The sequence below is a fragment of the Taeniopygia guttata genome, chromosome 11, assembly GCF_048771995.1.
Source record: "Taeniopygia guttata chromosome 11, bTaeGut7.mat, whole genome shotgun sequence".
In the NCBI taxonomy this organism is placed as follows: Eukaryota; Metazoa; Chordata; class Aves; order Passeriformes; family Estrildidae; genus Taeniopygia; species Taeniopygia guttata.
Window position 1 is genome coordinate 12,469,999 of NC_133036.1, and position 26,065 is coordinate 12,496,063.

Consider the following 26,065-nt stretch of genomic DNA (forward strand, 5'->3'; position numbering starts at 1 on the left):
TTTTTTGCGCTTGCGCAGGAGCCGCTGGGAGGGGCTGCTGCCGCGCGCGAGAAGCGGCTGCGCGTGCGCGGGCCCCGGGGCGCTCTGCGAGCGGCTCGGTCCCGGGGGTTCAGTTGCCGTCCGTCCCGGCGAGGAGCAGCGGTGCTGTTGTCCCGGCGGGTAGGGAGGGGCATGCGTGGATTTGCAGCCGGGGTGGCGGGAGGTGCGCCCGAGCGCGGCGGCAGCGCCCTCGGACCGTGGACTGCCTGGAGTCTCTCGGCAAGGAGGAGGCCTCGAAAAGGAGGCGGATGGTGCCAGGCGCCTCAGGTGTGCTACAGAGGTCTCACCGGGGTGGCGGCGTGATGCATGTGGTTGATGGCTGCGTAGCGGGAGCTTTGGGAGCCCAGCAGACCCACCTGCTGCTGCACTTAAGGGTTCTAGCGTTGTTTTTTATTTCTTGCGATTTGAAAGAACTTATTTCCTGTAAATAATCTTGAAAGGGGGCGATGCAGTTAGGTCTTTGTTGTTGAAATGTGCTGCAGGATGGTGTCATATAGGACAAGATGGTAGCGTTTGAAGAGATGGGGTTGTTATTCCAGTGTTGTGATGGAATCCAATTCTGTGTAGAATCTGCACTCGAATCAAGAGCCATGTGGTCAGCTGATGAAATCGCTGGGCTATGTTACCTGCATTACAGGACCAGACTTCCTAAGCAGGGGAAGCCAGATCCAAACAGGGAATGGACTTCCCTGGCAGCTGTTGTCAAAGTGGAATCTGCAGGCCAAAGAGAGGATCTTGATGGTCCAGGAAACTTGCAGGGTAAGAATTAAGTTTCGGGGATAGTGGTGGGAGAGAAGGAGGGGCAGAGAAGGTTCTTGATGCTTTCTTTTTATTTCCTTTTTTTAAAATGCCTTTAAAAAAACATACATCCCTTCCTATTCCATCAGTCTCTACCCAAATTTTTTACTCTTTGTGATTGTAAACTTTACAGTTGTTGTGATTCACTTCTCCATGGAAAGAGGTGGTTTTAGTGAAATGCTATTCTTCCCAGACTGTAAACAAGACAGTGAAAGCATTCATTTGGCTGTTTAATATGTGGTGAAAATCTAGGCAGGACCTGAATTCCTAATACAAACTCTTGGAAAAACATGTTTAATTTGATAGAATCCAAGAAAGGTTTGCTGTCCTATAACAGGTTTCTACATTTTGTATTTGTGTTAGTTTTTCATCATCTTTTTTCCCTTAGTGGCACTTCAGTGTTCTTAGGCAGATTGTATCCCATATTTATTATTTTTTGAGTGCCTGAGGAATGCTATGGCAGTGTCTGCTGTGTGCTGTCTAGCATACCAAGCCCATATTAGCATTCCTCTTATGTGGTCAATGACCTTTCCTAGCACTAGTGCTTCTGCCTGCTGTATTCAGTTCTTGATCTGTTTCCTTTCTGTAAGGTTGCGTGGTCTGCCTCTCTGTACATTCCTTTCTACTCAGTGTTCTGTGTGTTGTCTTACCAGAATGACTGTATGAGAGCAATGCTTCTGGCAATAGTTAGAGGTGATAGTTTATTCAGTCAATGTTGTTTCTTTTTCAGTAACTAAGGAAGTTGTTGCTATGGGAACTGGAACAAAATGTATTGGCCAAAACAAAATGCGAAAAACTGGTAAGTATGGTATAAAATTCAAGAACGGGCTACCTATACTACCTTCTCTCTTGCTCGTGTTATAGAATCAATGAAAATGTCTAAGGCATGATGTTGGGGAGGATGAATAAATATGATTGCCTGGCAAAACATTTACAATAGTACAGCCAGGATGAAAACAATCCCCCCTACTGGTTGGACAATGCCCTTACCTACAGATAGGTCCAAAAGTCAAATGGACTGTTCACCTGTAACCCTCCCCTGAAACATCAGGTCTCTCTGACCCCATTGGCCTAAGTCTTATTCCAGCCCACCTTGAAGCCCCCTGACAAGGAATCCCTGAGAAGCCAGACGCTCTCTTGGAACTCCCCCTCTCTTGGAACTCCCCAAGAGCATACTGCTCAGACTTATCCTGGATTGAAGCCCAAAGTGTAAGGCAGACCTTCCTTCATCAACGAGAGGGAAGCTTAGGCAGCCATAATGGCTGCCACGAAGCAATGCTGTACTTGCTGCCTCAAAGGTGAATGAACTTTTAATATTTGGAAATGTGTAGTTTAGGCCCCGAGTCTGCATACCCAAAGACTTCGTAACGAAAAGCAAAGCAAAACAAAACATAAGCAAAATAATTGTGCAGTGGAGTTTTGCTGGGGTCTGATGCAAGAGGTTAGCACTGCTGGTACTAACCAGCAGGAAGGTACTAGTAGGGTTTTTCTTTCTTACTGCATATTACTGCTAGATAGTTTTAAGTGTTGTACAGTTAATGTATGGGATAGGTACACGGCTTCTCACAACTACCATTTCTTACTATGTGTTGTAGGAGACTTTCCTCGCTCTCTGTGTCCATTTTTTAATTTATGATGTATCTGTCTCCTCTGCTAGGACAGGGAAGAAGCTGTAGTAATGATGAATGCTGAAAAGTGGCTGAGGGGGCAAAGTGTTCATGCATATGTAGGTACAGGGCTTTCTACCCTCTTTAGACTTCAGAGGAGGACTAGACTGAGATATCAGAAAGGGTTTTGCCTGTATCTAGTTTAGGCTACTTTATGTTCTCTGTAGTGTCCTTCATGTTGAAATTAATTAGTGGAGTAAAAGAGAAGAAACTAGATTCTGTATCATAGATTTTTTTGATGTTTCTTGTGATTTTGCCATCTCAGAAGAGTTTTGATGTAGACATTTTTCTGACTGATTTAGGAAAATGATGATCAAATTGTTGTATCATTTATAATCTAGATAATAAGGGTCTAAGTAGAAAATGGTCTAGGAAAAAGTAACACTAGTTAGTTTTCCCTTGTTTGTCTTCAGTGATCTCAAATTTAGAAAATACTCTCCTTTTATGATAAGGTTTTTCACTTGGTTGTAGGTCATGCTAATGGTTATCTGTTAGATCACTTATAGACTTTTAAAACTGTTAAGGAGGATTTCTGTCACATGGCCTTTTACACCTGAAATAAAAGATGATCTACAGCTCCTGTTCCTTTACATACTATAACAGGCAGATACAGTTCAGGAAAGCTGAAGATGAGATGTGCATACTTAGTAAGTGTCAGGAAAAATAGTTTAAATTGTAGGACATAGTTCAAAAAGAATCTTCAACCAAAAGCTTAACAAACACTTGAAATTTTCTGGTGGAATGTGTTTTGAGAATACCAAGATTTACCCTTGAAACAAAAGTTAGGAAGATTTCGAAGGATGGTCATGTTTATTAAACTCAAAGGGTTTCCAGTATCAGAAGAGTTAAAATTTGGTATTCAGAGAAACCTCTGACTTGCTGCAGACTGAGTACTTTTATCCTTCATTTGTGTAGGCTGTTGACCTCCTTGCAGTACTTTAAAACCAATGGGAAACCATCAGATACTAATAAATGTGGAGAACTGTCCTGTGTCGAATTCAATTTGCTTTGTCTTTTTTTTAGTAATGATTGAATATCTGCATTTGTGTTTTGGTTTAGGAGACATTCTGAATGACAGCCATGCTGAAATTGTGGCCAAGAGAAGCTTCCAGAGGTGAGGCATGAATGAAGTTTTACTCAGTGCTGTAACGGTGCTGTTACTCAGTGCCACCTGAGGTTGTCGTGATAGAAATCGTTTTGACCTATTGCTGAAATAGCCAAATTTTGTAGCTTCACATATGCGAATGTAGTGAAAGACTGCATTACTTCTGTGTGGGCAACACACTTTTTCCTGTTGTCTGCAGGATTTTAGCCTAATTTTTATACTTCTAGGTAGTGTTAAGGCCTTTTCACAAAAGCTTGCTTCTTCCTTGTTCTTCTGGAGCCTCCGTATGAAGAATTAGGATCTGATTTAATGTGGTATCAATGCAGATCTGATGACTGTTAGTTAAGGATAGAATTTTTTGCTCTTTCCCACATGCCAGTCCTCTTGTTTATGTGCATAAGCTGGTTAAGGGTATTGAGCCAGGAGAACAGTAATTCTGCAGAAATGAATACGTTTCTTGCAATTTGATGCCACTAAACTGAGTCTCATAGAATAAGATGAATTGCAGAGTTGATAAAAACACACATAGTGGGAGGAGAGGACCTTTATTTATGCAGTTCGAGATGGTTAACGTTAACTCCACTGAACCCAACTCTTTGAGGTCTGTTATTAAAGTTCCAGTGATGTGTTTACATTTATTATATTGGATACTGTCTCTCTGTAAAAGCATAACTGATTGGCTCCTGATAGACTCCCATCAGGAAAGAGCAAGCACTAGATGGTATTTAAGTTTTGTTGTTTTCTCGTGCATCTAAAAGGAAGTCAGTGTTTCATGAAAACTTTCTGCCTAACAGGTATCTTCTCCATCAATTGTGGCTTGCCACTTCCCATCAGCAATGTATCTTTAGTCCGGGAACTGAAACTGGGAAATGGAAACTCAAACCAAATATCATATTTATTTTCTTCTCCAGTCATACCCCATGTGAGTATGCTGGAGTGAACCAAGTACTTTGCTCCCACTTAGAGTCTTTTCTGCCCCGTGTCTTTCTTTTGTCTCTCTTTGGTGTGGTTTGAGAGTGAGGCAGTAATTCATGTTATTGATATGTGCCCAAAGATGTATTTGACTCCACAGATAGATCTGGCATTTTATTTCACTGGATGTGATTCAGGAGAACTCAGGAAGTCTGATGTATTGTTCATTATATAGTGGAATGTTTCACTTTAAACAGTAGCTATTATTTTTCTTACCAGAAAATAACATACTTGTCAGAGGTATTGCCTAGTTGCTTTGCTTCAAACATTATCTCCTTGGATTAAAATTTTACTAAGAAATACTGACATTTACCACCGTTTCTAAAAGCAACCAAACAAAAGATACCCCCACACCCAGCCAACAACCACCCCCAACCCCCTGAAGCAAACAGAGGAAAAAAAAAAAAAAACAACCAAATGAGCCCCCAAAACCCCCCAAACCAACAAGCAAGCAAAAAATCCAAACCCAAGCAAAAAGAAAAATGAGGGGGAAGAGCCAAAACTGACTCATACAAAACTCCCCAACAAACTAAAACCACACTCCTGAAAAACAGGAAAAAAAGCCCCATTCATGAAACATCACTAGCTCCCCAACACAAATCTTAGGGAATGTAATAAACTTCTGTCATGGAAAACATTTGTGTGTTTAAAAAAAACATCACCACAAAGATGAAGATCTGTTGACAGAATGAAGGAATGCGGCCTCATGGTCTACCAGCATATCAGGCATCTTGATGTTACCATGCTCTCACTGGTGTGTTCTTCAACAGCTAGTCTGTTACGAAGCAAAGGAGTTTTAAGAACTCTCAAAATATGCTTCATCAGTACTTCAGAGTGAGTTAATTGCTCATATATTTTCATGATTTTGAGCGCATTGCTGGAATATGCAACATTATCTTTCTTCATTAGTGCATTTGAGAATAGAAATTACGTCTCCAAATTTATTAGTGAGAATAATTTCATTGCCTTCTTTTTCTCATATTGTGAGAAATTTCTCACATAAATCAGCAGGCCTGTCAGATTTGCTTTGCTTTGAACTGAACTTCAAAATTTTGGCTGTGAGCTTGTTTCAGTGATACAGATTAAAGTTTTCACCCTTACTTGACAGATTATTCTTTCATTAATCTTTTGAGGTTCATATTGTATGGTTAGATCAGGCTGGTTTTCCTGTGAGTCTTCAGCACTTCTTGTAGTCTTGTCAAATGCCTTTGTTACCTTTTACTTTATAGGTTGTAAATTTTGCTGTCTTGATTATCTGTTAAATAGAATGCAGAACTTGAATTGAAGCATATATTGTCTTGAAGTTCAGTGAGATTTAATTCAGTGTGGCACAGGACAATGCTGTTTCAAAAATATGTTCTCATAGTTAAGTTTTCCTGAGTGTAGATCTGTGAAAGCTATTAGTAGTTGTAATATTACGGGTATGATGTGTTCCACTCCCAAGATGGGTTTTTGGCCAGTTTTATGTTACTTGTTTTGTTCCAGGTGGAGATGCTTCTATTTTTCCAATCAGTGAACCAGAGAACCAGCTTTCTAAGCCAGTGACTGAAGGTTATACAGCTGGACAAGCAGCAGAATGTAGAAGTAACCATAATCACTTATGTCCAGAAGATAAAAGAAAATCAGAGAAGATGGCAAGGAATTATATAATCAAGAGGATGAAAACTGATGATGGTGGTTGTTCTTCTGTAATCACTGAAGACCTGGGTGTTCAGCATGAATCTGTGGAACGAGAAGACAACACAAATCAAAAAAGCTATGAATGTTCTGCAGAGATGCAAATAGCTAATAAGGAGACTGGCTTAGTGAGACCAATGCTAGTAGATGTTCACAGAACTGGAGCAAAATGTGTACCTGGAGAGCTGGATGATTCCCGAATGCCTGGGCTGGGGTACCACTGCGTGGGATTATTACGAGTGAAGCCAGGTCGAGGAGACAGAACATGCTCTATGTCCTGCAGTGATAAACTGGCTCGCTGGAATGTGTTAGGGTGTCAAGGAGCTCTTCTGATGCATTTTCTGCAGTATCCAGTGTATCTCTCAGCAGTTATAGTGGGGAGGTGTCCATATAGCCAAGAAGCTATGCAGCGAGCAGTTATTGAAAGGTAAGTGCTCTCCTCAGATGGTGCGTATGGAGACAGGGAGCTTGGGAAGACATGTGTCATACAAATGTTAGAACTTTAGTAAGCTTTCGATAATGTGTCTTGTAAGATCCTGATAAAGGATCTGTTAACGTGTGAGGTGGATGAGCAGATGTGTGGATTGAAAACTGTGAATGACTGGGCCCAGAAGGTAGTGATCATTGGGCTAAGTGTAGTTAAAGGTGTAAGGAGCCATATATCCCAGGGCTCAATACTAGGTCCAAACTTAATATCTTCATTAATCAGTCATCTGGATAATGGTGCAGACTGTATGCCCAGATAGTTTGCTGAAGACTCAAGATTGAGAGTGGCTGATTGGCCAGGGCATTTTGCTGCCATCCACAGTGACCTCAGCAGGCTGGAGAAAAGTGAGAACTTCATGGAGTTCAGCAAGGGGAAGTAAAAACCTGCACCTGGGAAAGAAACCGTCCTGTGCACCAATACATGCTGGGGGCTGCCTGGTTGGAAAGCAGCTTCACAGAAAAGGACATGGGGTTCCTGCTAGACATGAAGTTGAAAATGAGCAAGTAGTGTGTTCTAGCAACAAAGAAGGCTAATGATGTCCTGGGCCGCTTTAGGCCAAGTACCACAGTGGGTCCAGGGAGATGATCATTCCCCTTGATTGACACTGGTGAGGCACATTTGAAGGGCTGTCTCTAGTTCTGGGCCTCTCAGTACAACAGTGATGTGGACATACTGAAGAGAGGCCAATAAAGGGCCTTGAAGATGCATAATGGATTTTTAGCATCTCTCATGTGAGGAAAGCTGGGACTACTCAGCCTGGAGAAGAGAAGCCTTGTGGGCATCCTATCAATTTGTATACATACGTGAAGGGAGGTGGCAGAAAAAAGGAGGTGCTAGGCTGTTTGCAGTGGTGTTGGTGATAGGACAAGAAGCCATGGGCGCAAACTGAAGCATGTGGGGTTCCCTTGGAACATCAGGAAACACTTGCTTACTGTGAGGGTGATAGAGCACTGGCAGAGGTTGCCCTGAGAGGTTGTGGAGTCTCCCATCTTTTAGTTACTCAAAAGCGATCTGGACACTGTCCTGAGCAGGTGGCTGTAGATTGCCCATCTGGAGGAGGGGTGGTTGGACTAGATGACCTACAAGCAGTCCCCTCGCACCTCAGCTGTTCTCTGATTTACTACAGTGGTTCAGGACGCATAGTATGTGACAGCTTGCACTGGTCAGCTGGCAGTGGACAGTTGTGTTACACTGGAGAGGCAAAGCTTATATGTATTTTCATGGTGGTACAAATTTTTCTGCTTCTTTAATCTCAGTTACATCCAAGAGCTGATCTTTTTCCTTGCTGTGACTAGTGGAGGTCTCATAACATAACCTGTCACCTCAGGGAGACCTGTGTGAGAGATGAACTGCACTGCTCCAAAATGAGGAAGGTTATCTGTTGTGCACTGGCCCTCTTTCTACTCAGATTCTTTAGTTGATTAAAACTATCCCAGCAACAAGGATAGGAAGTGAATATTTTTTTTACTTGGGAGGCTAAATCAGTAGAGTAGAGCATTAGAGAAGGGTAAGTGGATTTGGGCAGAGTGAAGGGAAAGGAGAACAAGGAAAAAAACCAGAAGCTGAACCATTCTTTTTTAAGCGGTAGTTACTAGACCAGTTCATATGAAAGGTTTGACTTTGTTTAGTAACTCCTTTTCTCTATACCCCTTCATCCTTCTAGAATGATTAGAAAAGTGGTCGTAAGTCTGTTAATGGAGAAACTCTAGTGACGTACCCAGTGGAGCTTTCGGGATAATAATTTTCTCATTCTGTGACATATACAAGAATTTGCCTAGCCTTGTTAGTCCTAGTGCAGTCAGGCACTTTTTCAGACTATTGTATCTGACAGTATGCATCTCAGTCATAATTTCTGCTCTCTGTAAATATTGTAGTGATTAAACACATGCTGTTTTTCCCTTATATGAGCCTAATGTCATTCAGTATGCAATCATAATTTAAGGTAACAAAGATAAGTAGTACATATAGAACTGTAGGTATACTTTGTATGTTTCTAGGCTTTGGTTATAAACCTTTAGACCCATAAAACAGTTCCCGATGTAATGCAGTTGACTATATATATACCTTATGATTTTTATTTTTCTTTGTGATTGAAGAAGTATATTGCAGTTTTTGTCCTGCATACTTAATTGATCATAATAGCTTTTAACTAGACCTTTTTAAAAGCCAATTCATCATATATATATATATATTTTTTTTTAGGATGGACAAGGTCCTAATAAACTAATGTGGCTTTGGGGTTTTATTTAATAAATATTTTTCTGAAGGGAAAAGTGCCTCCAAACCTCCTTGTCTCACCTATATAACTCATGTTCAGTTTTAATGTAAAAGAAATGTATTTTAGATAATGAAGGTAAATTGTGCAAAATGGTCTTGTTTGGGAAGAGCATATTGAAAATCACTTGCATTTTTCTGTGTTTACTGTAGGTGTCAGCACATCTCATCTTTACCAGATGGTTTTCTCACTCAGGAGGTTAAGCTGCTGCAATCAGATCTTCAGTTTGAACATAGCCGTCAGGCAATTCAGGAAGTTCAAACTAACAGCAAAACAAAACTTGTTCCCTGTAGTGCAGGTAAGTTTGGGCTAGTTGCGTAACTGCGTGCAAAAGTCCAAATAGAAATGAGGTGGGTTTGGTTGTTTGGAATGGTACATCATTCCTTACCAGTATGCTGGCAGCAAAGTATAAAAAGCAAGAAATTGTTTTCAGGTCATGAGTTAATTATTAGTAATATTTGTCTCAGCCTCTAGTTTCCAGTAGGCAGTTTTCAGGCTAAATAAACACTTGGTTGATGGGATTAGGAATTTATAGTTAAACACAGACAGAAAATAACCAGGGGAAAAAAAAGTTGAGTACAAGAAAAAAACAAAAGACTTCTTGTTTCAGTTAGTTTTGCATTCTCCTTGGTAATGAACGAAAGACTTGCCATGCTTAGTTATGTTTGTAATTGCTCCAAAAATCTGTGAATGAAGAAAGAATACAGAGTAGTGTAGTGTAAAAGTCATATTGATAGATATTTTAGGCATGGCATGTTTGCCATGGTGATGAATGAATGCTTAAATCTCAATGTGATTTCGCAACACGGTCTCATTTGGAAAAAAAAAAAAAGTAACTGCCACTTTATGTGCATGGCTAAGTAGTTTCTTTAACTTGGACATACCTGCTTCTGCTCAGACTTTTCTGTTTAAATGGGAACTGAAAGTTTTTCTATTACAATAGAGTTAATGATAAAATAGAATGGTGACAAAGGGTTCCTTAATGGAATTCACATTCATTAAATTGGAGGTATTTACAAGTGCCAGGAAGGAAAGTACTTTAATTTTGTGAGATAGGAAACAAATTTTGTCATTGAAAAATAGTGCCAGATGAGTTGCCAAAAAAGGCCTGAAAGTAGCTGTGACTAAATTTGGTGTATGTCTTTCTTGCTGCACACTTCTCAGGTCATTCTGTTAAATAAAGATGAATGATGCCTTAGCATGGTTTATTTATGCCAGGTGGTTTCTTTCCTTGAAGGAGTAAAAATCAGAATAAACTCTAAATTTAGGGCTGTTACACAGAGTATTGAAAGATGCTTGATAGGAACATGTCAGCTGTCATTTTAAGAAAATACCTTTTTTGTTTATTGCTTTGAAGTTTGAGATAATGATGAAGCAGTGAAAGAATAGGAAATATTTTAATTTTTAAGTAACTTTGTATCTGTTTGTCAGAAACGGATACCCTCTAACCAGATGATGTTTAGATATTTCACCTGTGGAGGATTTGACACCAGTCATGTGTATTGAATGTTATTTCATGTTGCACAGGACTGTAATTTAGTAGAGTGATACAGCATTGTACTTGAATCTCTGTGTAAGAACAATTGGTAGCATACAGCTGAATTGTAATCCAAGGGAGAGTAACATAAGAAGTCTTTGAGCATCTTGAGTAACAAGATAGTCTTGGGAGTTAATGTGTGTGCAACTATTTTGCCTGTTACAAACACAGAGAAGAGGGAGAATTTAGGAAATGGAAGCTGTCTCATGGTAGTGGAAGTTGAAGAATCTGCTCTTACGCTATGGAGAGACAGATTGCACATGTCAGTTTCTGTTGACATGCTGCCGATGCTTTGCTCATTACCTAGAAATTGTAAGGTATTGTACTCAGAGTTTCAGCATTGAGAAGTTTACAGCCTGAGATGATTACAAAGTTCTCAGACTTGGGGTAGAGTTTAAGGCTGTTGGCACTTGCTGTCTCTTTCAACAAATTCTTTTTATTTGGGTCCTCCCTAATAATGTTTTTCAAGTAAAGTGTACAAATATTTGGTGTATGTCAGTTATCAAACATGAAACTCCTTAGAGCACACAATAAAATAATAGTGGTCAACAAATTAAGAAGGAAAACGTAGAATGACTGGTACAAGTAGTTTAGGCCAGTATTTCACAGCCGGATGTGAAAATAAGCCATCTAAGTTGGAAATTTCTTCATGGGTTGTCTGGACAGGGTGCACAAAAGAAGGTAGAACTCCCCTAAGATATTTAGAGGCACGGATTGTTAAATGACCGAATTAAGATGAAAGTTCTCTGTTTGTTTTCATTTTTTTAAAGTAAACATTCTTTTACATACTGGAATTCTGGCCCTAGAAAACCATGGTCCTCTTTCTAGTTTGAATTATTTTGGGAAGCAACATATGAACAAATAGAATGAAAGGAACTGTTAGGTTCTGCTTTTGTGACAAGAGCGTCTCCCTTGTTCATAACAATGTCTTCTGCAGCTATCAGTTGGAGTGCAGTCCCTGAACAACCTCTGGATGTTACCTCAGATGGTTTCCGCCAGGGAACAACAAAGAAGGGGATTGGGAGCCATCAGAGCAGGTGTGAGAGTGCTGTAATATCTAAACATGTTTTATTTGTTAGCTAACATGCCTTTGTCAGCTCATGTGATGTTGTCAGAGCAGGAGGAAATCTAGGGAGTGGTGAAGAAAGGGGAAGGTAGAGAGCAGGGGAAAAGGAAGAGTTGCTGTGTAAGGGAGAGAGGGCAGTTGGAATTAGGAAAGTTACACGAGAACTAACAAGTTTATCCTGTTTCTTTATCCCTCTTGAGAACATTGTAGATAATGGTGGTGAGGAACTGTGATCAGTTTTTATTATAAGGATGTTTACTGTTGAAGGAAACAGAACTTTTGCTTTCTGGTTTTGACTGTGAAGGAAATGTGTGCATTGCATGTTCTCTTTCTAGAGATTTCTTTTTCTTGAATAGTCAAGCCAGCTGTCCTGGATGTATGATGATTAAAAATGTAGCTTTGAAACATGACTTTCTGCCTTAAAGTTTGAAAATGTGTTAAAATGATGGCAGCTCACTCCTAACATGAACATGTCACCTTTCTAACTCATCTTGGCACTTGGTTCAGCCAACTTGTCATTTGGCTCTTTAAGAAATCCTATATCAACAATCATAGTTTAAAGAAATAGTTACTTATTTTTCTTGAGGTTGAGAGGAATTAATCATAAGCAACTGCAGACAGATTTCCATGTTATCTTCATTTTAGGTGAGGTGGCCAAAATTGTCATTGTTCTGTGGAAATTCAGCTTGAGGATTGGTGTTCATGTTTTAGCTGTTGGCTGATTATATTACAAAATTATCAGTGGTCATATTGTTCATGTTTCCCAGACTTTCTGGAAAGAGGATGACAATCCTGACAAGGGGTGAATAGCACAGTAAATACAGCTTAGACAGTTCTAAGAGAATTTATTCATTTGCCTGCAAGTTGCACATTCTGAGCTTCCTGAAGATACGCCTGATTTGGCGGAAGTTTATCCTGGTGTATCCTAGTATTTCCACATTTTCAGTGGAAAGAAGAGGATTAGAAACTTTGTGGTTTGTGACCAGTATTGGTGTCTGGGGTATTGCTAGCAAGGTGACCTAGGTGACTTAGTGCATCTTTTAAGACAGGCTCCATGTGCACTGTAGAATATTTATTTTCAATATGCGATATGTAAGTATTCCAGAAGACGTGTGAAAGATCAAACAAACCAGCTAACCCCTTTTTCTCAGTAGGATTAAATTTGTAACATAGCATTTATGCGTCAGCTCTAAAACTTGAGAGCCATCTCCTAGCTGACAATTAGCACAAAAGTGTAAGAACTCTATTATTGCTGAAAGATCCTCTTCTCAACATGTGCTTGAAGTTCACTAAAACTTTCAAAAGTTGTTAGAGCTTACAAGACTGTGTGATAACAAATGTCTTCTTTTCTTAGGAAATCAGAATTAAAAACAATGTCAGTGAACAAGTAAACTATTTGTGCTTTTGAGGTTAACAGTCACAAAAGGAACTTTTATAATGAAAATAAGGAACTTACAGCCTTATTGGGACTGGTGGTGCTTAATAATAAGCAAGACTTGTATTTCAACATTCTTTTTCCTCTCAAGGAATCTCAGGGTGATTGCTAGGAAGTATTGTTTGAGGTTCCTCCCCCCCTTCCCCCCCTTTCCATATGGATGAGAGTCAGCAGTGCCCTGGCAACCAGGCACTTTTATTCTTTTATTTGTTTTGAATAGTACAAAATTTAAGTTTGAAAAAGACTTTGGAGTCCTGTGCTTGTTTGATCTGTTCTGGGACTAGGCCTTCTGGCTAAACCTTACTGCAGCTGTGAACTGATGACAATGCAGTTTCATGCAGATAACAGTGTGATACTAAAATGTTCATTCTGCAAACCGGTTAGTGCTAGCTGGGAGAATGGGGCAATGGAGCTTTTTGTCAATACAGCATTTAAAACTAAATAAAAAGGCATGAGGGCAGCTTAGTGGGGTAGGTAAAGTTAAATGATAGAGAAGTTTTTACATTCTTTGAGACGTGAACATAATGCTTTCTATCAAAAATGTTTAGCTGGGATGTGCTGCTGTAAGGTGGAGTGAATTTATGATTTTTTTTTTCCATCAGAATTTCTAATATTGAATTTTTTTTTATATCAGATCCAAAATCTGTAAAGTGGAATTCTTCCATAAATTCCAAAAGCTGGTGGCAAGTATTTCACAAGAGGATCTACCAGACACTCTACGGTAAAGACATTATCATTGCCTTTAGAAGAGTGAATTTATTTTAATGAAACTGAAGAATACCATAATGATACGGTATCTGCTCATGAATGTAATTTTAGATAAGTCCATTGTTGAAGTTTGATACTTGAAAAATGTGGAAAGAGACACAAGATGAGGAAGTGGTATCTTTTTTGAAAGCATGATCTATTAGATCAATTGTCGGCAGCTCGCTACCCTTGGTGGTATTCAAACCCTGCATCCCAAAATGGCCATGGAGTTTACTGCTATATAGTTGGTGTTCAGTAATTCTATCAAATTCCCCTTCTTTGATTCACCAGAAGGAAGAGTTTGAGTAAAAAAAAACTTATTTTCCTTTTATTTTTTTTTTTAAGTTTAGGTTAAAATCAGTTTTAATCTTAGTGTATGGTGGAGTAAGAGCTAGTAAAGTGAGATAGTGCTCTTCCTGCATTTTTCTCTCATATGGTTGGTAGGGATAGATAGGGCTTTTTCTGCAGCGCATATGTTGTATAAACAGAGACCTTCTGGAAAGAAAATAAAGCAGCTTTTGTCTGAGGAAGCCATAATTGGAATTTTCCTTTGCGTTATTAAATACAAATTTGGATTATCAGACTGGAGTTAATTACTTCCAGTAATCATCCGGTATGGCATAGCATTAGGTGCATTATGTATTTGGTGGTATACTATAAAGTAAAGCATAGTTTCACATGTACAGAAACTTGGTTCTCTTTGTTTTAGAGACTCTGGGAGATGTAGAGAGTTCCAAATTCATTGCCATAGAAGGTTTATTTTATTTTAGACTTACTTCCAGATATAATTTCACCAGCTTTAGGATGCAGTTATCCCAACTCTTGAGCCAGTTTAACTGCTTTTAGCTACTGATGAGGTGGTTCCACAGCAGTTCACTGCTGCTACTGGCTGTTGATTCCTGTTTCCTCCCTTGTATCAGCAGCACCTCTCCAATCTCATGATGAGCCAGTTCAAGTAGATAATGTGGCTGAAAACGATTTCCTTGTCTTTGTTTTCTCTTGGACTAATGAACTTAATGGAAATCTGAAACTGATAACCTATGCCAAGGAAGTAGGAGGCATATGTGACTGAAAGTAGGGGAGATAGGCCATTTCAGCCTTTCATAGTACTAAGACAGTAGATGCAACAAACTTAGACAAAGTGCACCCTGGATCTTTAATTAATGGGTCTTGCTTGCTTTTGAGTTTTGTTGAATTAAAGACTAGAGTTACCTTCTGTGTCTATGGAAGACTCTCAAAACTGTTTCAAAGTTCCGATGTCAATATGGACCATGCTATTGCTGAGATGCTTTCAACTGATTCTATAAGTAGAGATACTTTGTCCTTAAATCAGTTTGAAATATAAAATTTTTAGCCTCTTTTGGGTGGGAGTTTGTCCTCACTTGTTTCGCTATCATAATTTCTTCAAAACGTACTGTGAACTTCTGCATTGTTTGGTATGTGACTCATTATGCTGATCACATGCTGCTTACATAAAGTCACTTCACCTCAGGGCTTTTCTAGACCATTTGCCTTGTTGTTTCCTTTGACATTTTGTCCTCTGCTGTTAGCCTGTCTGGGCTTCTCCTGACCAAGTCCAGCTGATTCACAGATGTGACATTGTTTTTACACTGCACCAACTCTATTTATACAGAGGAGGTGCTAGCTCACCAGTCAGCTTGTGCAGCTGATTGCCTTTGAAGTCTTTAGTTTTTACTCCTCTCACTTAAAAAGCAAAATTAGAACGTGTCTTCGTGATTCCGTTTCCTTAATCTTCCTTTTTTTTTTCCCTACATGGTATTCTGATGTTTTGATTTTTCTTTTCTCCTCGGAGTCTGAGTTTGAGGGAAATTTAGATAAGAAATCCTACGCTCTCAAATTGTTTCTTTAAACTTCAGTGAATTTAACTGTTACTAGTTTTGTATTTTCTTCACATCCAGATGTATCTTGTTCTCTCTTCCCACAAATGGTTAGCTCTAAAGCTGTGCTATGGCGCAGTTTCCTTTTTCCACTTTGACCCTAAGTTCCTTCCCTGACTATTCTAGTCCAGTTCTCTTGCCTCTCATCCTTTCTGATCCATCAAGGAAAGCTCATTCTGTAGTACTTTCAAATTTGCTTAACAGCTTGTTTTGTAGTTGTAGGGTATATTAGGACAAGGGTTATGCTTCTTGTAATGCTGCCTTCATTTACTGTTGTCCATTGTCAGACTTAGGAACCAGGAATTTAAAGCTTTGCATGGAACTGATTCTATTCTGATGTTCTTTTGGTTTTGTTTTTTTGTATTTGGTTTTGGTTTTTTGTTTGGGGTTGGGTTTTTTTTTTGTGTGTGTGTGTATTGGTGTGTCTAAAGTTGCTTCTCCTGCTTTTTGTGACTTACTCATTCTTCACGTAGAGAATCTGTGTGGGTGCTGTTAAATTGGAATAGGTAGACAGCCTACTGAGGCCAGAACTTCGCTGGTTCTTCTAAACGGCAAATTTAGATATTTATAGTAGTATCTAAAGTGTTAAGCATGACATTAATCTATTTGGGTTTTTTAAGGATTTAGTTTATTTGCTTTCAGATGACACTGAGAAGGAGGTGGTGTTTGGCTGGTATGAGCTACTTCACCAAGAACCAGCTAGTACTCTATAATGCTGTCCCACGTTCTTTCTTCCTTTGCAATAATTCTTATGATCTGTCTTCTATGCCTTACTTAAATTCTCACTCCTCTCTGTAGGTAGACTAATGTTGTTTATTTATTACCTGTTACCGCCACCTGTCGTACCTAATGTTCTTCTGTTGATTCCCTCTCACATGTTACCATTTTGAAATTACTGGTGCATAAATCCATCTTTTTTCTTTTTCCTTTTCATGTTTTCCATGCTCACTGCCAAGGGAATGGTGACACACCATTGGACAGTGTTGTGCTATTGCTAATCTGAATTGTTACATAAAATCCTCTGCAGTATTGTTTGCAGATCACTTGATGGTAATGCGACAAAGGAGATTTTTTTGCATCACTGGGTGTTTTTTTTTCCTTGCTGTTTGGAAAAAAACATGCCTTAATCACCACCTGGGGAAGTGAAAACATTCTCTTGTCATACAGTGGCATCCACCGTAAAGAGTCTCCAGACACTGCTGTTTTTACAAGGTGTGGCTGGCTATATGGCCCTTTTTTTGAATCTAAGGAAGACTTTCTAAAATAAACCTGCCCTGACTTCCTTGCTGGGCTTATTAAATGAATGACTAATCCTCATTTCTCTTAAATTGTAATCAGGAGCCATCACAATTAAGATTGTACTATTATTCTTCCTTCCTGCTCAGTTCACAGTATGGAGGATTCAGTTCCAGATCCAGTACAGATAGTGGGGTTCCGTGACCATTCCACTGGCCAAGTGGGGAAGAGTTCTAGTGGGGCCCTTACGTGGGACTTTTGAGAGCAGCTCACAGGTTAGTTTCACTGAGTATGATTAATGTGAAAGAGGTGGAGAAAGCAAAATGGATTGACTGTGATAAGAGTGCAGGACAGGTTTTTTAAGAGAGAATATATCTCCCGTATTCAGCAATGGCCTAGACAGGTGCTCCACTCTTGCACCTTTCTGAACGCAAGGTTTGAAGGATAGGTAATATGGCTTGCAATAAATTCATGGCAGAATGCTGAATGCCTCAAACACAGCTTCTGATGGTCTGCTGTTGTGGTAGAACTGTGGGGTTTTTTGGGGGTGATCATAATTGCCTTTGAGCCCAAAAGACTGTTTTAGAAGTTAGTGCAGTAGTTCTCAGACCTCACAGATTAGGGCTCCTATAGTAGTTTGGCTCTTTCTCTTTCTTGGTGAAGGTCATGTTGCCTATGATCTTCCCTTCATATTGGGTTTAATGTATAGACATTGCCTATCACATGTGGCAGACAGCTGTTTTGGCAAAGGAAGGTGAAAGAGGCTGGGGACAGAATGCAAGGAAAGGAAAAAAAAAATCTTGATGAAGTTGTCTTACAGGCACTTTTGTTCAGATACTCTAGACCTGAATTTTCCTGTTTCAAAAATCATTGGTATAATGTACTCAGCAGAGTGACCAGTTGTTCTGCTGAGATCATGGAGCATAGTTGCTACTTGAGGAAGAAGAATAACACCAAAACTGATGTGTCTCTTTTGCTTTAAGGAAAGAAAAGAGAGTATTTTCTCCTTTGTCTCATTCTTCTCTGTTAGTTTTTTGTTAAAAAAGAAAAACTGTCCAGTTCATTCTGTCCTTTTCCCTTCCAGCCAGTTTTCTAGCATGCTAAGGCTACTTCCACCCAATTCAAAGCACCCTAGCTACCTTTTCAGCTTTGCTTCAGTGTTTTTTGCTGTCATGGAAGTTTTCTGTAACCTGTGGTCATACAGTCAAACACAGACGTTTCTAGTGCTAGAAGAGTTGTTTTGCTTCCTTTTGTAAGATTGATGATGATGTCCATCTTTAAAGCCTGGGCGTCTCCAAGTCTCCCTAGAAGAGAATTTCAGTAAGTAGCATGGAAGAGTTCATAGGAGAGCGTCAGATCCTTAGATGTTTGATTTCTGTTTTCATTTTGTGACCTCATATTCAATAGGATCATAGAATTGTTTTCATTTTTGTGCATTTTCTGTCAGGATGAAGACGCTAAAAACCTACTGGGACTACAAGGAAGCTGCATTAAATTATCAAGAAGCCTGGAGAGTGCTGCGTAGCCAAGCTCTGCTGGGTTGGGTCAAGAATGCCAAGGAATACCTGCACTTCACATGAGAATCCATGTGACTGTGTGAATCCAGGAATAAGCTCTGGTCCACAGCAGATACCTCTGCATTTCAAAGGCCAGAAAAACACACCCTCTAGTTCATGTGCTGTAAAGAGGCAGGTGTGAAAAGGAAAGCAGTTTAGAGAACTCTTCTATTTTTACTGAGTTGAAGCCTCTTTTTATTGAAATATAGAAAAGGATCATTGCTGACTTAAAATTCTGAGCTGCATGAAACAATATGCCTCCAAAAGAAAGGAAGCAGTGATGTGTTATCCTAGTATCTGAGGATATGATCGACCAGCCATAGTCATTGCAGTGAAAGTAATGTCAACTGAAATTCATGCAGTACTATGGAAAAATTTAGTGCCACTTTTTTTCTTCCACTTCTTGTAATGTTGTGGTTGTTTTCTGGGACAACCCTCATGTATAATAAGTAATACATTCATAACTCTGAAGTCTTGTTGTCTGGTGCCTTGAAGAATTTTCTATGTCCCCCAGCTCCATTGCTTCTAATCGAAAGAACTAGTTCTGTTAAAGTGGCTCTTTTTTTTTTTGGGAATCCTTCATATATGCTGCTATTTACTAAACATAGCCACAAGATACTGCCACAGCAGAAGCAAAAGCACTGGGGAGGAGTCTGTGTCAAATAATACTACTTATGATATCCTGTGCCTCTCAATTTCAGGACTTTGCCAGATAACATTTCAACTGCTTTCCTTCTGTAGGCAGGAAAGAAAACTCCTGAATTACTTGGTTCAAATTGGCCAGTCCTGTGTAATTACAGGCAAACATTTATCTACTTTTCAGTGTTTCAAGCACTGTCCATCTCCGTGCCCCTCTGTGGGAAATGGTCAGTTAAAAGCAAAAATGCCTCAGCCATTTGTCACTGTTCCTTGTGTTCATTAATAGCCTGGCAAAAGTGGAGAGGCTTTGAGGAGTATTGAAAGTAGTCTCTGGCATGTACCTTCTATTCTCTTGTCATTATGCTTTATTACCAGCTAACATCTGTGTGACAAGACAGTCAACACTGTGAGCAGTTGTGGGGGAAGCAGTGTGTAATCATCCTTAAACCTTCTGTCCCAGTTACTGCCTTTTGTGAGCAATTTCAGGACTGTGTAACTGCTACTGAGCACATTCCCCTTTTGTATTTTTCTCGTGTAAACCACAATTCATAAAATATTTGGACGAGGCAATGTCAAGATGAAAGAAGTGGATAATTTTGAACTTAAAAAGTCCTTAGTGATTTGAATTTTTTTTGTTCTTTGGTATCGTATAGTTTTGGATTTGAAAAATGGGCACAGCAGTTCTCCAAACAGCCTTTGTTGTCAACCTACTGAGCTACATATGGGACCAAACAGTACACATAACATTACAGTATGAGAAGTGATAGCAGCAAATCCTTTTTACTTCACACTTAGGTTGACTTGTCAAGTAAGAATAGTTCTCTTGGTGAAGAAGTAACAACTTGAATTCTGTGTGTATATGCCCATTCTTTCAAATCCAGCACTAACATGCAGAAATACCAGTTGTACTGGTGAGGGGGAAGTAGTTTTATGTGTTTGCAGAGGGCAACGGATTATGGAGATTAGGGACTTGCAGTAGTCATCAGAGGATAACAAATGGCCAGATGCCATTGCACATGGGCTACAGGCTGAACTGCTGAAGAGAAATGGTAGCTGTTCCTGTAATCAAGCAAGTAGCATTCCAAGGATGGGCAGAGTTCTATAGTGTACCTGAAGAGCTATCAGTAGATTTCCAGGATCCTGAAGTTTACCGTTGCTGAAATCTTGTAGAAATTAATAACTTACCATCCCTAGTTTCCCACAGTTAATCAACCATGTCTGCAGTGAACCTGCTGACCAGACTGGAATGTTCCCATTTCCTATCCAGCTGCAATATTAAAATGGGTTGTGTAAGACTAATTCTGTAGTCATGCATCAGTTTTCAGATAAGCAGTTATATGGTTTAAATTCTTTTAACTATTTTCTAAAATTTGAGCCTGGCTGTTAGGATTGTTCCTGGTAAGACTTTTTTGTGCATTTCTAAAATACTTGTGAAATGTAGACTGATGATTTTCTGCTACCTGTAAGGTTTAAAAGTAGTTTTTGAGGTGCTGAACACTGATGCTAACCTCACTTCATGCATGGACTTGAGGACATACTTAAGCCTAGAGCAAGTCAGTGAATATGTGAAGAGAGGGAAGGAGCTAAAATAGAACAGAATTTAAAAGGCTGAGGGGCTAAGCCTGTGGGATTTCATCCTCAACTGGATGGCATTTCTGTGACAGAAAATCAGTATTTAAATGCTGCATTAGTTTCATTTGAAAATGTCAGGAAATGCTGTTAGCAGTACCATGAAACTGCTTTGAAAATCAGAAGGGGAAAAATGCAGAGATCGGAAAGAAAAGTTTCTGCTTTTGTAATTGGTAGCAAACTACGCTTGGATCATTGTCAGCAGGTCTTTGGAAGAATTGCTCCTGGAAAGTAATAGGTGACATGTCCCAAGCCTGTATCACTCCTTTGCGCTGGAATAGCTGACACCCCAAAAATGAAGATAGGCAAGGCACAGGGAGGACAGCAGAATGCAGAGACTCTGCCACAGGAGAGCAGAGTTAGCAGAGAGGGAAGCAGCAGGAATGAAGTGCCCACACTGCATGGTTTATGAGGACAAGCAAACAATTGGCAGCGGGAGTGGCAGAGCACAGGAGGGGCACCAAGATTCTCATTGTATGTGTAAAATGAGAACATCTGTATTACCCAGATAGGTCCTTGCCTGTCCCAAACTTGTTTGGGAACCAATGGCTCCTAATTGCCAGGACAAAGAAACTGTAATCGAGTTCCATGTCTTTAACAGCATCACTATTAGAGGTGTCATTCTGTTTTCAATCATAGTAAGAAGGCAGGACAGACTGCTTATCTTTAAGGAAGTCAAAACCAGAGCATAGAAACAAGTGGTTTTGTCCAAGGGTAGAAGTAATCGTGTTGACCTTGAGGCTGCAGTTCTACAAGACCAGATGCTAACATGCCACTGTCTTTGGAAAAGCAAGGTTTTGATCTTGAAAGTGTGCTTCCACTGCTCACCTTAACACAGGCTGGAAGGCTTCCTGATCTCAGTACATTGCAAGTAAACTGAAGACTATTTAAATTACTGTACTTGCAGAAAAACAAACCATGAGCCCAAAACAAGATGCAGCCTTTTACTAGGAGTAATAAATCCATTAAGCACTAGAGGAAAGGAAGAGCTAGGGTTGTGCTGCTGAGGGCAGAATTCTGTTGGCAAGGAGGAAAGAAAGGTGTTGGAGTTTTCTTGCAGACTATCTGGTAACGTCATAAGAGGGCTGTAGCAACTATAGGTACATAATATATACAATTAACACGTATAGATGTAGAAGCAAGATGTTTTTTGAGGAAAGACCATCCAAATGGTCTGAATTTGGTCTGTAATAATGTCTGTAATGTAATCATGGTCTATAATCACTAAATATTGACTGAATACTAAATTCATTCAGTACTGGTTTAGTTATACTGGAGATGACATTTCAATTTAGCTTAGAGATAAGTGACATGGAGGTGTTGCTGTAGGAACAGTGAGGTATTTCTTCATTTTTTGTTCAGTGCATCAATTGAAGGGTTAACAGAAAATGAAGATCATATGGGCTCAAATGTTTATATAATTTTACAGGAGTGTCCTATCTAAAGGGATGCATTTCACCTCTGCATTTCAAAAGGAAACCTCTTGATGTTTTATTGCCATTTTATGTGGACCACCAGATGAAAAGTTAAGTTACTGCTGTAGAATATTTATCCTTACATTCTCTGTAACCACTTGCATGTCTGGGCTCCTAAATCTAAACTAATAAATACAGAGATGTTAAAGAGAGTAGTTATGTGGAGGGTTTAGGAGCTTATGAAGGGAAATCGAAAAGTTGCCTCAATCATAACATCTTCCCTTGGTTTTAGATACATCTGTTTACTAGCATGTAATTAACTTTAGCATTTTTAAGTGTTTCTTACTCCTTTGTTAACAGCTAAGAAAAAATATTACTTGGTAACAGTAGAAAAACGGTAACATTTCAGCATAAAGGAAACAGTATATTTTCCAGTAATAAAAGGTAATTTAAAAAATGACAGGTGAAACTACTTTTCTTAATTCTGAATCAAAAATTCTGTTAAGAGTAAACATTAATGTGTGAAAAGGGAGATAGAAGTAATTCAGGATGGAAGCACTGACAGAATGTTTCCTAAAGCAGTGGTTTACAATGCAGCACTATTCTGACTAATGAAAGGCTTACTGAGATCAACAGCACATTTTCACATGCAGTAAGCACATGCATCAGTTACTGCGTCAAGCCACAGTAATAGGGTAGTGTCAACCTTTCACAGGCTCCTACGCTCACATTTTATAGTCTTTCTGCCAATACTTGTGAATGACTGCAGAGCTGAACAATTCTAGGCATAATGTATCTTCATGGGGATTTGAGTTAGTATGAATTTGATTTAAGTTTGGAAAGTGGTACATTTCCACTGTAACTGGAAGCATTTTAAAAACTAGATTCTTAGGCACCACACAGTGTGAAAATGAATTAAAACTTTTAAAAGGAGTATAAAATGTATTTAGCATTTCCTTGCTGGCTTAGGAAGGTCAAAGTGATGCTACTTCCACACAGTGCTATCCTCTAATATCAGAGTGTGAACTCCAGCACTGTGCAATTAGGTCAATTAGCTGGTATTCCCACCCTCTCCCACACAATCCAAGGGTTTGCCTCTTTGCCTGTAAACACAAGTAGCTGTGAGATATAGTAGCTCTGAAGCTATTGGCTTTGAAACCTACAAAGAGCTCCTTGTTTCTTCCAGGTATCAACAGCCACACACTAAATTTGAGAAGCTGTACAATGTCTGGTAAGTAACAGAAACAGCTGTGTAGCATCTAGTAAATGCAACGAGTAACTTTCTGGCCAAAATGAAGGTAAAGAAATAACAGCACTGCCTGTTTGGGACAGGAATTTTTATTGTATTTGTTTGTTAATTGAGAAAGGAACATACTAGCTCAATTTAACACGATCAGCATCTTGCTTCTGGCTTTGGATAAGCTAGCAAATCCAGTGTTTCCAATACTTACTGTTTTTATTTTTCTTAAACTGACATCTCAAAACAGAATAAATGTGTGTTCTTCTCTTCATGTTTTAGTAGCCCAACTACTTTGCTTTATTATTTAATCAATGTCATCAAATGAACCCCGCCCCCGCCCCCCCCCCCCCCAAAGAACTGAGGCTCTGGGAATTCATAGCTGTGAGGAAAAAAAAATGCACAAAACCAACAAAACTTTCTTTTTATAACTTAACAGTCTAATAAAACAAGACCTAGCAATATATTAAGAAATAAATCCAGTTACAAATGCATGTGTATAGAAGGAACTTCTGAGGATGTCAGAACAAAAAACGATCGGCTATTTACAAGATACACAGCAGGATGGTACAGTAGCCAAGACCCACCATTCAGAAACCAAATGTGTTCTCTCCACTGTAGGCAACATACAAGAATCCATCCTCATCCTTTTCCTTCTCATAAAGTTGTCCCATAGTTAAGCTTGAAAGGGAAAGAGAGAAATGGTTTGCTTGGCTCATGCAAGTTGTCGATGTTAACAGTTAGAACCTCATATAAACGAGGATTAATAAAAGCTAAAATTTGTAAGTCTGTGTATAGGTTAGAATACAAAAAATGAGGGCAAATGAAAAGCAGTTGCCTCCTAAGTTAGACAAATGATCCTGGACTCTGCAGAGAGTAAATTTTTTATATTTCTTCACAAATGCCTTTTTCAGAATGCTTCCTTATTTTGAAAAGAAAAAGAAACCCCAGCAATTACTTGGCTGGTCAGCTGCTCCAACCATCTATCTACAGATGGTTGGAACAGTAGACATCAGTTGGGTGCACAAATGAAGCCTCCTCAGCTCACCTTTCTCTGACTTCCCAAAACTGAGAAAAGGCTAACAAACTGAAAGATGGAGATGGATGTGAGTGACGGGGAAAAACAACAATGTCATTCTGCCCAAGAGAGGAGCTGGGAAGATTTCTAAGCCGTATTTGAAATGGAAGCGAATTCGTGAGTAGTAGATAGATCACCAATCCTTAACATCCTTCTCTCTTCATACAGTTTATTACATAAACTGAAGCCTGTGAGATGAGCAGAGCTATGAACAGATTGTGGTTTTGTTTATCAGTTAAGAAGTTACTATTTTTACATTAATATTGAATGATCAAAGCCCTGTTTTTCTAACTGAGATGTGACATCTCATTATGAACATATGAGAAGAGACAATGGATCTCTCCTCCTCCTAGCAATTCTATAATACTGTTATAAAGATGACATATAGACATTCTCAGTACTGTTAGAAGAAAACAAGCAGAGAAGGATGGTTCTCATGGGTCCCTATTGTGTATCAGGTTACCTGGAGGGACTCTTTATTTTATAGTTAAGTATTAAGAATAATACCACATCTAAGGCACGTAACAGCATACTATTTCCTTAAAAGTTACTAAAGTGTCTAGTGTAGAAAGTTGCAGTTGCTGCTTCTACTATATTCCGTATGTCGCAGAAAACAATGAAACTTGTTCCTATGTTACAGCACTGCGAAAGAAAAACCTTTCTACTGCAATTATTCTTTTTTTCATAGAAGAAAATAATTTTAAAAAAAGAACCAACAACTAGTTTACAATTTCTTTTTAAACTGAGAGGCTATTGGTTTTTTCAAAATAATTTGTGGCACTTATTATCGAGTATTTAATGTGTAACCTTTTTTCTTATATCGAGAATCATTGTTTTCTTGACATTGATGATGCACGTGTTTTTGCACTCAACCAAATGCAATGACACAGTAACTGCAAAGCTCACCCTTATGCCATGGAAGTAAATCATAGTATATTTTTCAGTCACCCTTCCTTTCAGCCTAGCTCAAGAAATAAGACGTTTATCAAATTCATGAGAAAAAAAAAAACTCTTAGTGAGATTAAGATGTGATAGACATCTCCTAAAATCATCAAATGAGCCTCGAAGAGTGATTTTACTGACCCCCTAATAAGCACAGGCTTGCTGTAATGATTCTGAATACCAAGTGAATAGCCTCTCACCTGGATTGTGGGACAGTCTTGTCTACAAAGAGGAATATTGCCTTCTCAGATGGCAGTTGAATCCTCTTCCTGATGATCCACATGAACTGGGCCACGGTGATGTCGGACGGAACTAAGTACTTCCTCTTGTCAATATCAACAATCTGAGATCCTGAGACCTTCTCCACTATGACCTGTAAAGTGCAGGTGTGAAGATCAGGCTGTTCAGGATTGGTATGAACAGACAGCTTTGGTAGATTGCTTGCTCATACAGGCTTACAGTGGTGAGTAGAGGGGATGAACAAAAAGGTTTCCTGACCACAACCAAATCAGAGGCAGAACTGGCTCAGCACTGTAAAACCTGATTTTACAGCTGCACTGAAACTCCTGTTTATATACACAATGGCTTGAAACTTCCTGTGCCTGTGTTTGGCAGTCATGGTGTAAAAAG

General features: G+C 39.3%; 2 protein-coding genes across 11 annotated transcripts in view; one reads left to right on the forward strand and one right to left on the reverse strand.

Moving 5' to 3' along the window:
• Positions 1–2: 2 nt before the first annotated feature.
• Positions 3–23,689, forward strand: ADAT1 (adenosine deaminase tRNA specific 1). 10 transcript variants are annotated; one of them, XR_003962336.4, is made up of 11 exons: positions 59–306; positions 522–798; positions 1,568–1,636; positions 3,564–3,618; positions 4,404–4,531; positions 6,067–6,685; positions 9,173–9,318; positions 11,495–11,594; positions 13,693–13,779; positions 17,089–17,214; positions 18,387–18,523. XR_003962336.4 is itself a non-coding variant. In XM_030282398.4 (10 exons), the coding sequence occupies exons 3-10, from the start codon at positions 1,588–1,590 to the stop codon at positions 18,517–18,519; spliced, it is 1,317 nt and encodes a 438-aa protein (XP_030138258.3). In that variant the 5' UTR covers positions 3–159; positions 677–798; positions 1,568–1,587; the 3' UTR covers positions 18,520–23,689. The 10 variants fall into 10 exon arrangements, 9 of the variants coding, with proteins under 9 accessions (XP_030138258.3, XP_030138253.3, XP_041574465.1 ...); XM_030282398.4 differs by lacking the exon at positions 17,089–17,214 and having other exon boundaries at positions 3–159; positions 677–798; positions 18,387–23,689; XM_030282393.4 differs by lacking the exon at positions 17,089–17,214 and having other exon boundaries at positions 22–159; positions 607–798; positions 18,387–23,689.
• The window catches only part of GABARAPL2 (GABA type A receptor associated protein like 2), a 4,760-nt gene continuing 2,195 nt past the window's right edge, over positions 23,501–26,065 (reverse strand). The window contains 2 exon segments of the mRNA NM_001245677.1: positions 23,501–24,096; positions 25,636–25,808. Of these exon segments, the coding sequence (NP_001232606.1) occupies positions 24,006–24,096; positions 25,636–25,808 (264 nt within the window). The 3' untranslated portion in view covers positions 23,501–24,005.

Bases quoted from the DNA above. Each gene is read 5' to 3' on its own strand.
- ADAT1 (XM_030282391.4), top strand. From the start codon at position 543: ATGGTAGCGTTTGAAGAGATGGGGTTGTTATTCCAGTGTTGTGATGGA. The intron at 6,686-9,172 runs GTAAGTGCTCTC...TGTTTACTGTAG, and splicing joins CAGCGAGCAGTTATTGAAAG to GTGTCAGCACATCTCATCTT. The intron at 13,780-18,386 runs GTAAAGACATTA...ATTTTCTGTCAG, and splicing joins GATCTACCAGACACTCTACG to GATGAAGACGCTAAAAACCT.